The sequence below is a fragment of the Saccopteryx leptura genome, chromosome 11 (assembly GCF_036850995.1).
Source record: "Saccopteryx leptura isolate mSacLep1 chromosome 11, mSacLep1_pri_phased_curated, whole genome shotgun sequence".
NCBI lineage: Eukaryota > Metazoa > Chordata > Mammalia > Chiroptera > Emballonuridae > Saccopteryx > Saccopteryx leptura.
The window spans coordinates 17424727-17438479 of record NC_089513.1 but is presented as its reverse complement, the minus strand read 5'-3'; the positions used below and the strand labels follow the sequence as shown (position 1 = coordinate 17438479).

Genomic DNA, 13753 nt, shown 5'->3' with positions numbered 1-13753 from the left:
AAATTTCCATGGGGAAGTAGCAGAGAAGATGTCTTAAAACCCATGGCTGGACTTTAAATACATGAGTAGGACTTGAATCAACACAAATGACCACAAAGGGAAGGATTACTTAACCTTTATTTAGAGAAGGCCTAGAATGGGGAAACGAAGTCAAGCAGCTGTTCAAAGAGGAAGAACTGCAGGACACGTTCAGGAGACAATCGGCCCCGCTGTGCAGAGCAGTGCACTAAGATGGAGGTAAATTGGGAATGAATGGGCTTTTGCTGATGGTTTCTGCTCTAACACAGCACTTCTCAGGCTCCCCTGCTTCACGGCACATCCAAGTATCTACTGTCCACACTGGCCACTGAAGACCAGCATGCGCCCCTAGGTGTGAGCCCTGCTAACCCCATTCACCACCCGCTGTTGGGGGGATAGCGGGGCAGGGGAGGAAAGGAAGATCTGGAACAGAGCCTCCGTCTGTCATCTTCAAAGAGTTTTCCTAGCTGTTTTGGTCCACTTCTGCTATACCTTTTATGAAGTGTCACCTTCTCTTGTCCCAGTGCTTTGTGTGGTGACAAACTGAACTATTTCCTTTTGCTTCCAAAGTGTCTTTTGCTTTATGTGTCCTATAGAGAATGGACCTACCACCCCAGGTCACAGCCGTATACCTAAACCTGTGCATTCATTCACATATCAGGACCAACTCTAAGAAGTCCTTTCATTTCTGTCCAACACTCTCCCCATTCCTTTGTACACTTATCAATTCACCCACTAATGGTAAAATAGAGTTAGGCAGGTTCAGCCACCTAAATGAGTAAATTAGTTAGTCTTTCTGAGCTGCCATTTACTTATCTGTATAATGGAGCTAATAATGTCTGCCTCATGGATTTATAATTAATATTAGTCTCACCCTATTTATTTTAACAGTCTCTTCTAATTAATTTGTTCTTCACAACTCAACCAGAATCTTTCTAAAATACACATTTAATTGAGTCACTTTTCTACTTAAAATACCTCAGTGAATTTATTTACTACAAGATAAATTCTAGACTCTTCAGTAGAGTATATAGGGAGTTTTCTGATTTTACCCTTGCCTGTCTTTCTAAGCTTTGCTTTTTTTCTTCTCTACCTGATAAAACCTTTACTTCTCCTTTGATTGTCAATTCAAATGTCACGCCTGAAAAGCCTTTCATCATTTTTCTAGGCAGAAAATAATCAATTAATCTATTTTTCCATTGTGCCGCCACCTTAAAGTTTTTCTTTGTAACTTTTGAATATCACAATGTGGTTATTATTAATCACTTAACATTTCCCTCTCATTTACTTATGAGCTTCCACAATAGTCATTTTATATCCCTAATGCTTAGAACAGTGGGTCCACTCAACACATCTGTTGACAAGATTGATGGATCATGGACGGACTCATGAATGAAGAAAGTTTGTGCCCCAACAGTGTTGTTATTGACACGTAACAGCAGTGCAGCCCAAAGATACTCACACACGAGTTTTTTATACTATAATTGCAATTTCCTGCCATATAATCACCTGGATAAGGAGGAGCCATCATACTCTTCTGTTACTTCTCTGCACTACTTGGCAGATTCACTCAAACACAAACATGTCTCCCACTGCCTTTGGGATAAGCGTGTGGGTCATCATGGTAGACAAGGCTTTCCTGTATCATTGCGTAGCCTTTGAGGAAAACTGCTCTTTGGGGCCCACGAAACTCTCTGCCTTTTTCTACATATTGAGTCTGGTTAGTGAGCTTGCTCTTGGGAAGTCTAGTCCTCTAGGAAAGTGCTTGTGCTTAGGGAAACAAGATGGTTTTTAGATTTTCTAAAAAGCAAGGCTGCATCTAAACCTCATTTCTTAGACCCATATGCTGGTTATTCTCCTAGATAGACCCTAGGTTATTCTCCTAGATAGACCCTAAGTAGGAATTTATATGAGGACGGACTAGTGTGAGGAGAGAATTCAAGACCTTCAATCACCATTTCATTAATATTATTATCATCTTTATTTTTTATTCTATTAACACACTTGTTAACATAAGTTTTATTTTAAACCTATGTGAATAAAAGTTACAATAAAATCTATTTATTGTAATTTAAAATAAAAATTACTTATTGAGTGTTTGATACGTGGGAGTTTGTAACATGTGATCAGGAGCAGTTGACAAGTTTTTATTGGCAACAAATAAAGGGACACCGGCTAATTGTAGAGTCATATTGAGAAGGATGTGTGGGCACTCTTTATCTAAAGTCATTAAGGAGGCTACCATTTTTCCTGTGATTAAAAGATCTTGTTGCTCTGTACAGGTCCTCTGGTTGGTCCCCTGATATTTACCTTTTGAGGTTTTGTTCATACTTCCTTGCAAGATATTGAGAGTGAGCAGAGGTAGAATTCATAGGCGTAATCAACGTGCTTCTGATTGACAGATAGGTAGGCAGATATCTTTGCATTAACTGACTTTTCTCTTACTAGAGTTTAACTAGTCCTCTCTTTCCCTATATCAGTGCTTATAACATTAACCAGGTTAACTAAACACATTCAATATTTGATCCACAGCAAAAAAGCACTTAACAATGCTTCCAAATGCCAAGCAATACCACTGTCCTCTTTAGTCTCCAGTATCTCCTCATTAGATACTTTATAATTCTTGCCTTAAAGCAAGGGAAGAATCATTTTTTTAAAACTTATTACTTACCCATAAAGGATGCCTTCCTGGAATTTAAAAGACATGTTAGAGAACAGAAACACAGCACACAAAATTAATATTTGATTCTCACGTCTTTAGATGAAGAGGATCTCAGACTCATCAATATCCCAGAAATGAACTTTCTGTTTCCTTACTGAAGTGGTACAAGAACTCTAAATTACCATAAATCCAATCTAGCTTGCTGATAATATCAAGTTTCTTTAAAGTAGTTTCTATTGGGTATGCTAAGAGTTACTTAATTTTCTTTTGTGGTATTAATCTAGTTACAATCAACAAAAAGTTAAGCAATGTCAACACTCTAGATTTTGTGAATAGAATGCATGAGCTTTAAGCTGCCCTCTCGTATTTAGAAAGTGTTTCCAGAGTTCTTTTATCTTACCCAAACCTCTAACCACATGACATCTGATTTTCTCCTACATGTCAAAATTCACAATGTAATTAATAGCCTCGCTATATCTTTGGGGTGCTATATCCATAGAGCTTTATGCCTAAATAATATATGGATGTGCTTATAGGCTTGTTTTTGCATCTTCCCACAAACTAGCTGGGAGAGTGAGAAACTTCATTAAAAAGACATTTGTCGGGATGCTAGAGGAAAAGGAAAATTCTCCACAGGCTATCTACCCAATTTTCAGCCAATATAGGATTACTCCCCACAGGAATCATTTATTGCTTTACTGGCCTAAGTGATGGGGCTGTTAGCATCTCTTTTGCCTGACTGCTTTGCAATCTAGTTGCTTTCAGATATGAGAAAAGTCATCTTAATTTTTATACAGAACTTCTGTCTCACTTCATTTCTTCCAACATTGATCTTACAATGTCCCATGGGAAAAGCTTATCTCTGCTCATTGAAACTCCAAATGTGTCTGAGTCACACAAGCAAGGTATTTGGAAAGAGTTACACTTGTCCAAATTTTAGTCAATCCATCAAAATTTTCTCAATTGGTGCATGTTTCAATTGTTTCTCTCATCATCCTTAACCCCCCACCCCCACACAAATAATTGTGTCTTAATTTCCCCTCTGTCTTAATTTCCACCTCTTTATATGCCCACAAGCATTGGGAAGAAGATTTTAAATGTACCACTTTATGCTGAAAACAGAATATAAAGTGTTTGAATTAATTTATGCATTGCTTGTTGGAAGCCTGAAATCTTAACTTCAGCTCTAAATTGATATCAAAAAGTTTTCCAAGTCATGAATGTATAGTCTGTTAACAAGATTTACGGTTGGTTTTTTTTTACAACTGTTTTGTAAATAAAATGAGATCTTGGGAAAACTTTAGTGAGAAGAGTGTTGGGTCTGTAAAAGAAGGTCTCAAGAGTAGGACTTGAAAGCCTTAAAGAAGAACACTAAAATTTATACAATGAGAAAACAGCTGCGGTTATCGTAGCTGACTGCCCCAGCTGACTTCTTCTACCTCACTCACTAATGATAACCACTTTCAGAAATAACTCCCTGAAGCAAATAAAAGGGAGAGTTAACTGTATTCTTATGTGTGTTTGCATATAAATTCAACTCCCAAATGATTTTTCCATAAGTGATCTATTTACCTAATAGAAATCTAAAACACAAAATCTATTCAAATAGTTCTACAAATGTACCAATAGATGAAGGGATTTTATTGGATAATAGAATAATTATATCTGGTTAATTTCTGGTTCAGTTCTGTTCAATGTTATGTTTACAGCTGTTAAAAACCTAATGAAAGGTGATATTTCCAATAATATTAAACTAAATAAAACTTCTTCCTCTACTGGTATGTTTGTCAGAAACGTTCAGGCCATTTGGGTTGTAATATAACTTCCCACCACCACCAAATCTTTACACCATTCCTAATATCTCCTTCCCAGGCACCTACTTGATATGTAGCACAAAGCCCAGTTATAAGAATAAATGTGTTGTGTTATTGTAAAGTAATAATGATAATTTTCCACCAAGTCATGTCAGGTGGGCAACAGTGTAGGCAGAACCAGTTGCAGCAAAACAGGGTTTGGATTTGTCTCTCTAGGAACATTGACCAGCAAGCACCCTTCCTGTCTCGAGATGTTCAGGAAAGCAACATGTAGACCAGAACCTGTGTTGTACCTTCTGGTGATTTTAACAAGAACATTGGGGGGGGAAAGGAGCAAGGGGCAGATTTTCAAAGAAAAATTGAATTAAGCTTGTTTAATAGTCCATTTTCATGATAGATTTTTTTTTTCCCCCCTCACACATAGAAAATAACATTTTCTCATAAGGCAAAACAGTGTTAACAATCTTGGGCTTTCTTTGTGGTGAACAAAATAATCATGTTCAGTTGTTTGTGTATTTTAAAATATTTATCATTTCTGTCTATCTGTTTTGTTTCCTTTGAGCTTTTGGTTTATATAACCACTAACATTCTGATATACTTTCCCAATAAATAGGTCGTCATGGAGATGGAGGTTACTGGCCAGTTGATACTAATTTGATTGATAGAAGCACTCTCAATGGTGAGTATATAAATTAGATTATATTGGGTTAGTTATATTATTGGTTAGTTATTATTATTGGTTAATTCTAGAGTGTCTGAGGCACGTTTTATATTGACTGCTAATACCAAAGTCCCTAGATTTAGGGTTTTAGTGGGATTAAGAGAAACATTATTTACAAACCCAGAGCACAGTCTACTAGAAGACAATGCCAATGAGAGCTGACTAGTACACAAAACAGTCAGAAGAGCCCTGGCCGGTTGGCTCAGTGGTAGAGCGTCGGCCTGGCGTGTGGAAGTCCCGGGTTCAATCCCTGGCCAGGGCACACAGGAGAAGCGCCCATCTGCTTCTCCACACCTCCCCCTCTCTTTCCTCTCTGTCTCTCTCTTCCCCTCCCGCAGCCGAGGCTCCATTGGAGCAAAGACGGCCCGGGCACTGGGGATGGCTCCTTGGCCTCTGCCCCAGGCGCTAGAGTGGCTCTGGTCGCGACAGAGCTATGCCCGGGAGGGGCAGAGCATCACCCCCTGGTGGGCAGAGCGTCGCCCCCTGGTGGGCAGAGCGTCGCCCCCTGGTGGGCGTGCTGGGTGGATCCTGGTCGGGCACATGCGGGAATCTGTCTGACTGTCTCTCCCCGTTTCCAGCTTCAGAAAAATACAAAAAAAAAAAAAAAAACAAAACAAAAAAAACAACAACAACAACAAACAGTCAGAAGGCCCAAGCACAGAGAATTTATAAATGACAGAGGGTTTCTAAATATCTAGATTTTAAAGTGTTATAGGTATTTAAAATATTTCTAATCCTGGCTGGCTGGCTCATTGGTAGAGTGTGTCAGCCCGGTGTGTAGAAGTCCCGGGTTCAATTCCCAGCCAAGGCACACAGGAGAAGTGCCCATCTACTTCTTCACCCTTCCCCTTCTCCTTTCTCTCTATCTCTCTCTTCCCCTCCCACAGCCAACCCTCCATTGGAGCAAAGTTGGCCCAGGTGCTGAGGATGGCTCCATGGCCTCTACCTCAGGCTTAGAATGGTTCCAGTTGCAACAGAGCATTGCCCCAGATGGGCTGAGCATTGCCCCCTAATGGGCATGCCAGGTAGATCCCGGTTGGGCACATGCAGGAGTATGTCTCTCTGCCTCCCTGCTTCTCACTTCAGAGAAATACAAAAAAAAAAAAAAAAAAAAAAAAACTAAAATGTTTTCAAATGTTTAATTTTATTACAGAGGTGATACCTAAGATAGATTGAACTGAAAACCACTCAGTTTCATAAACTGACATTACTGGTACTTTTTGCCTAGAGAGTACACTTACTCAACAAAACCCTCTAGCACCTTATAGCCAGTTTCTTTCCACAGGACATTTATTTCTGCTCATTCCAATGGAGCATTCCCATAGTCTTCGTTTTGAGGATGTCCATATTGAAGTAATCTTAGAACTGCATGGAAGATGCTGATTGTTGTGCATGTTTTCTAGGATCTTGTCCTGAGTTTTGCTGAAACAGAAATAGTGGGATGTTAGATTAAACTAGCCAAACTCCCAGGGACTAATGTATACATGATGACTTCTTTCCATAGGTTCTTAAAAAATTGTTGCTATTGTGGACAATTGGCTTGTTTTGCTAAAAACATACTTCATATATTCAAAATACAAATATCAACATATGTATGCATCAACAAGGTTAAGATAGAAAATGTTCAACGATACAACTGAAATGTCTTATTAGTCTCTGCCTTATTACATGCTTCTCTAAATTTCCCTCCATTTCTCACTGTGTTGTAACCACTCTCTCAAATATGTATTTACCATACGTATATATGTATCCCTAAATGTTATAATATTATTATATATTTTATAACTTTTAAAAGGGGCATAATGCTGTATATATCTTACCACAGCTTACATTTCTCTTTAATTTTGTTTTTAAGATTTATTTATGTATTTGCAAATAGTTCTCCATTTATCTTTGCTGCCATATATTATTCTATTTTATGAAAATAACACAATGATTTATTTAACCATTTTAGCAGGTTTTCACCAGAAATTTGATTAATGAATAGCTAAATATCCATTTGGCTGGCCTTCTGTTAAAAAAAAAATCCATATAAGTTGCCAAAATTGCAATCTAATTTTTTTTTGCTGACCATGAAATTAGAGTAAAGGGGTGAATTAAGTGATTATTTTCTATCATAGGTTGTGATAATCTAATGCATCCATTTACCCAGAAAGGATGTGTATAATCTGGAGAGTAGACCAGATGCTCCAGTGAAAGACTCAGGGTTCCCTCTCCCCTGGCCATGGAGAGGTATGGACTCACGTACTTATTTTTACCTGTTGACTCTTCTAGTTTCCAGGCATACCCTGCCCTGTATTACTTAATCAGACAAGTACAACTTCTTACATTTAAACTTCCTAAATATATTCTAATCAAACCTTTATAAGGGTATGTCTAGAATATTTTATCCAGGTTGCTATGGCCCTCACCACTCCTGTTGTCTCTTAACAGAGGTATTATTCTCTCACGTTAGTAGCATTATTTTCTCTTGTAGGTTTCTGAATTTTAGACATCTGTTATAGCTAGTGCCTGGCTCTGACAATTCTTGGGTTCCACTATGCACAAGACACACCTTGGGAACTTCACAGGAGAAACATGAGAGGAAGGATGTGTTGAGACTGAAAACAGAGCAAGTGCATGCTTCATAAAATGTGTTAGAGATCATAATTCTTTCCCCCAAACTTTGCAAGTTTCATCTACTTGCTTCAACTTTTATCTAAAGTCTCAACAATATGCCAAACACACTTCATGCATTTGAACAGTCAGCAAGAAATGCTACAAAGCCCTCGCTGCATGCAGGGTACTTGCTATGAGCGATGGGACAGATTGGAAAAAGACTACTGCAGGAGCAATAAACAAAGAGGGAGAGTTACCAAGGTGAACACAGCCAATAAGTATACTCCGGGAAGATGAGAAAAATACCAGGTACATGAGGAAAGGTAAAGAAGGTCATTGCTGAAATTTGTGTGGAAACATAATCATGGTATTGTGATACCCTGAGATGGAGAATTTCTACCTTTGAAATACACACTGGGAATTAATATTTTCCTCCTTAGGATTATCCTGCAGAGGTGATTTCGAGATGCTGTATCAATGAGAGTCTCAAGTTGGAATTCATACCCAGCTAAAGTGTGACTATAAGATACTACTTTTTGAAGAGACAGAGTGCCAGGAAATTAAAGATGGAATTGATATGGATAATTCAGAAAGAACAATGATCTTCTCACAATTTCCATCTACTATTAAGCTGTGTTACATGTATGAAAGGCAGAGAAAATGTTAAAGACAAAGAACTATGCAGTCTCTTAAACTGTGTGTCCTAAAGAACTTTAATCGTGGATAGAATTACCAAATTTAGTACCTAAAAATACAGGGCACCCGGTAACACTTGAATAATTTCTAATTGCCTATAAATATGAAATTAAAAATATATTACAAAGGGTTTTCATTGCAGTGTTTTTCAGTGGATATATGCATACTTAGCTAAAAATAATTCAGAAAACTGGGATCTATATTTTTTTAATTACTGGCAATTATAATTTTGAATTAAGTTTAGAACCATGGGATTGACTATTTGAACCTACTCTTCCAAATGAAACAAATTCTATAATTGAAAAGAAACTCCAGCATAAATCTGATGTTAACAGATTACTCAGCAAGAACGTCCATAGGAGCTGGCCCTCAGATGAAGAGAATGACAGTAATTGAGAGAAATGCATTTAATTGTATTTTTTTTTTTGCTATTTGATTTAATTTTCCTAGTAAAAATATAATTGTAAATGTAATTGTAATTAATTTAATCTGGTATACATTCTCTCACAGGAAAAAGTCAAGAAGATAAAATAGACAAGTGTCATCCCATTACTTTGAACCAATTTAGATTATTGATATTTCTTCTAAAATTTCTGCATCACTTCATAGGGTTTTAGGTATTTCTTATTAAATGAATGTGATGAACAAAGCATCTGAACTATTTCTAGAATCCCTACTGGAATAACAAATTATTACAGGCTACTTGACTACGGTGAATTGATAACTCCAGAGAGACATGGATGGTGGAGGACAAATTAATCCTTATCTGTTTTGCTAGCAGATAAATGATAGCAAATTTGTAATTTGACTTTAGCTTGCACTATTACAGGGAAATCAGCAAAGGCATCTACAAACTCTAGATTCTCATTAAAATTCTGCTAATGTCTTATGCTTGAAGAACCGGGTCTATTTTCCAATTAGACTGACAAATGACATCCTTACTGATAAATCTCCAGCCCCACCCCACCTTTTAAAGGGTGGGCTGCATCAACAAGAACATTTTAAGATCTGAGTTTTTGAACCTTACATACAATGAAAATTTCATATATCTCCTCTTAGAGTCACAGAACTATGGTGGCTATCTGTCTTTACCTACCTCACTAGATTCATCCTTCAATGCACTGTAAGAGAATAATGGCTTATTGTCAGGATGCTCAAGTCACTTGCAAATAAATTTAGACCTCGCTAATCATTTACTTTCTCCAACAGCATGTCCTTTTTTTAAAATGTATTCTTGGAATTCAAAGAAAAACAAAGATATAATTCATGTTCACTGTTTTAGTTGGAAGCCCTTAATTGAACTGAGGATACTGAAGAGGTTCTCTAAATTTTTTTATGATGACATGTAGAATCAAAGCCAATATGTGGTGACATGGTAGTATTTTACTTTCATGAAGCATTCTGTTTTTGGATTATAGGCCTCATTTTTAAAGCAGAAAAATCATCAACTTCTGAAAAATGTGATTTTGTAGTTTATATTTGTATGAATGACAAGAATACTGAAAATTGTTTTAATTCCATCATGTTTTTCTCACTGGGAAAGATAAGTCACCCATTTATTTTTGTTGGTTGTTTTTTCTATAATTATAAAATTAGTATTTTGGTGAAAAATCTATAAACCCTACAAAAATATTTATTGTTGTATTGACCTCAACTTTTATAAACTTAAATTAAGCTTGACAGATGTTGATACTTTGGTAAAGCATTATTTAAAACAATTAATTAATTTTTGAATATTCAGAATTATGTTAGATGTTTTGCAAAATGTGCCTTGTATCCTATATTTAGGAGAAACCTACCATAATTTGTCCTCTAGTTTTGGAAAAGTTTGTTTTATTATTTTCAGAACTCAATAACACTTAATCTAAAGTGAACATAAAATTATTTTCTTGTTTGTATGAAATGGTCAATATAGGTTGGTAAGCTATTTATAAGATACTCAACAGATACATGAATGACAAAGGAAAAGTCCAGAAATAAAATTTTACAGTTGGTTTCCTATGGAAAGATAATTGAGATGGTCCAGGGTCTGAGATTCTACTCTACACAAGTATTTGCTCACCTACAACCCAACGAATCTATCACAATTGATTTTAAGGTTCCAAGACTAATCCCAAACCCAGGATCTAGAGCTAACTTTGACAGGGATTAGTACTGTGTCAATCAAGTCACTTAGCCTCTCTAGGTTTCAGTTTTTCATCTGAACGTAGTGTTAAACTAGGTCAGGGTTTCCCAGCCTCAGAACTATTGCCACAGAGGGCTAGATAATCTTTGTTGTGAGATGTGTCCTGTACATTTGCACTGTAGGATATTTAACAGCATACCTGGCCTTTAACCATTACATGCCAGGAATATCTCCCCTTCCATGTTGTAACAACCAAAAATGTATCTAGATAGTGTTGAATTTTCTTCAGCAGGGTGGTGAGGGGCAGTCTCCCTAGTTGAAAACCATTGATCTAGATTACCAGCCCCCAAAAGTTATTCTAGGGCACATGAGAACTAGAAACATTCATTGGATCTGTTTCTCTACACAGACCTGGACTAGTCAACCTAATAATCACATTATTTACCTGCCTGTTGACATTGTGTAGCTATTAGGACCCCACCATTGTGGCAATGGGACCAGGTCCTCAAAAATAGGACCCAGGACTCCTGGATTCAATACTGGCTTTGTTTTCTATAAGAGAATTAAGCTCTCAGAGTACTGATCTACCAGTGAGCTTCTAGCACAGTTTTTGAAGGCAAATATGGTAAGAATCATAAATTATTTTTGAAAGTTTACACATATTATAAAGGTGAAAGACATTTTACTAATCCAATTTTCCTAATCATTACCAAAACTTTAGACCCATCAGATTATAAAATATATGCTTGATTTTATTAAATTTAATTTAAAAACTGTAAAATCTTTTATAATAATCCAACATCATAAAAGTAAACAGATGGAATGCTCATGTGATTCAAAATAGAATTGATTCATTTCTCACTTAGGGAAACACAACTAGATCTTGCTTACTCAGATACTAGATACCCACACTTTTTTGCTAACAGGAACAGATGCATTCATATACTATATTTTCTTTAATTTGAAAAAATCACACAGAATGAAATAATTGAACCACATCCTGATGTCTATCGAGTGCCAACTGTGCACAGGGCCTGAGGTGTGTGTGTTGCATCTATTATCTCATGAAATAATCACAGTGTCATGGAGGATATTTGCCAGTCACTGAATTACACCAAGCAGCTTCCCCTCTGAAGCCCTAAAAGTAGTAAGTGGTATCATGCCCCTCTGGAGTCAGGCTGTCTCCCAGAACTCTTCACTGCACTGATCTAGAGTTGTGAGCTCTCAGATTCTTCCTAATTTGGAGCATGCTTTTAATGTGCAGATAGTTCCCAGGGTTATGAATGAGATAGGTTCTTTAGGTTTGTTCTTAAGTTGAATTTGTGTGTAACTTGTAACAGATACAGTTACCTATTAAATGCAACTTAGATGTTTGTCATAACATACTATTTATTTTTACCTTTCTGTACATATAAATAAAACACTTTAACCCTATAGAACCTAACTCGTTCGTAACCCAGGAACTACCTTTATAAATAAACAGTTGATCATCATTATTCACAGATTCTGGGATTGTGAGCTCACTTACTTGCTAAAATGTATTTTTAATGACCCAGACCAATATGCAATGTGTTTATGGTCATTTGTAAACATGTCCAAAAATTTCAGAAGCCCAGTGTTCATAAACTCAGCTGAGATGAACAAGGTGACACACTGCCTTGTTTGAGCTCTCATACTCAAGTGTCCTTTCCATGATATGTATATTTAGTGCCAATTTTTTCATTTTTATATTCTTTTTGGTGGGTAAACTGTATAAAGTGGCCCCTAACTGTGATGTTGATGTTTAGTGCTCTTATGCTCAAAACTCTGTGATGTGCTGAGAAAATGTGTGTTAATTAAACTCCAGTTAGACATGAGTTATAGCACTACTGGCTGTGAGTTCAATTTAATAAACCAGCTTAATTATTAAATAAGTTGTCTTTAAACAGAAACATACATTAAAAAAGAGTTATATATTGATTGGTTGATAAAATTTTGTAACCAGAAGCTCACAGGAACCTAACGCTGTATTTCCTCTAGAAACAATACTTCATATTCTCTTGTAGCAACTTTATACAATACAACTCCTTCAAATAACAAGGATCAGCTACAGCCAGAGACATCATTGAACTTGACTTTCTTAAATTAGTGATGTCTGGTAATCTGATTATCTAGCTTTGACTTGAGATTAGGAAATTAATGAAAGACCTTGAATGCCAACTTTTAAACTGATGGACCTTTTATGAGGAAATCATACAGGACTGAAATGAAAGTTTTATAATGGAAGTTCTCATGAACCCTAATTCTCTGGGGAATATGATCTCAGTATAATCTCACTTATGCTCAGCAGTCATTTTTTGACTTAACATAATGTCTTCCTGAGTTGAAATAAGAAGAAAGAGTAGAAATTTGAAAAATTCTAGTTTACAAGGTATTAAAAATGTTCATGAGGTGTACTGCAGTGTAAAACTCAAACTAAGTTTATCAGAAATTGTGAAGTCTTTAAATTTGTCATGCTAATAAAAATCCATGAAATCCCCAACTATCTCCATTACAAGCTTTCACATAAAAGGTTAATTTATTCAAATCAAAAAATTCAGAAAGGGCATATTACTGTACAATGACTTTTTTTAATTGTTAAGTAAAACTCTGATACAGAAAGTCCTGACCTTACCCTAATTACCTCGTTTCTTTGTAGTAACTGTAAAATTATTTTAAGGAAATCTTATTTCTTTTATTTTTAATCAGAATCTTTTAACAGATAGTGCTATCAAAAATTTTTGATGAGTTTCTCCCCCAAAGATTTAATTTATATAAGAAGCACTTATTGTTTAATAATAATGAATCAGCATTAATTTATTTAAGTATAAATGACTATATTTTCAGAAAAGCAGTGATTCTTAGATAACTTATCAAGAGTTATGATTTTGAGGAAAGTATTGGATTGTTATATTTATTTTTGAGAAGTTCATTTATCTTTCATATTGAAGATTATGTCAATAAATACTGTAGTTTGGAAGTCTACACCAGAAGTATACCAAATGGGATAGGATATTATTAATTTAGGCTACATTTTATTTAATATTTTAGTAGCATAATGATATATTTAACACTTATTCAGTGTCAGGCACTGAGATGGT

General features: G+C 36.0%; 1 protein-coding gene across 1 annotated transcript in view; it reads left to right on the top strand.

Moving 5' to 3' along the window:
- Positions 1–13753, top strand: part of DCC (DCC netrin 1 receptor) — a 1139534-nt gene that overhangs the window by 1038684 nt on the left and 87097 nt on the right. The window contains exon 22 of the mRNA XM_066352289.1: positions 5108–5173. Within this exon, the coding sequence (XP_066208386.1) occupies positions 5108–5173 (66 nt within the window). The remainder of the gene's footprint in view (positions 1–5107; positions 5174–13753) is intronic.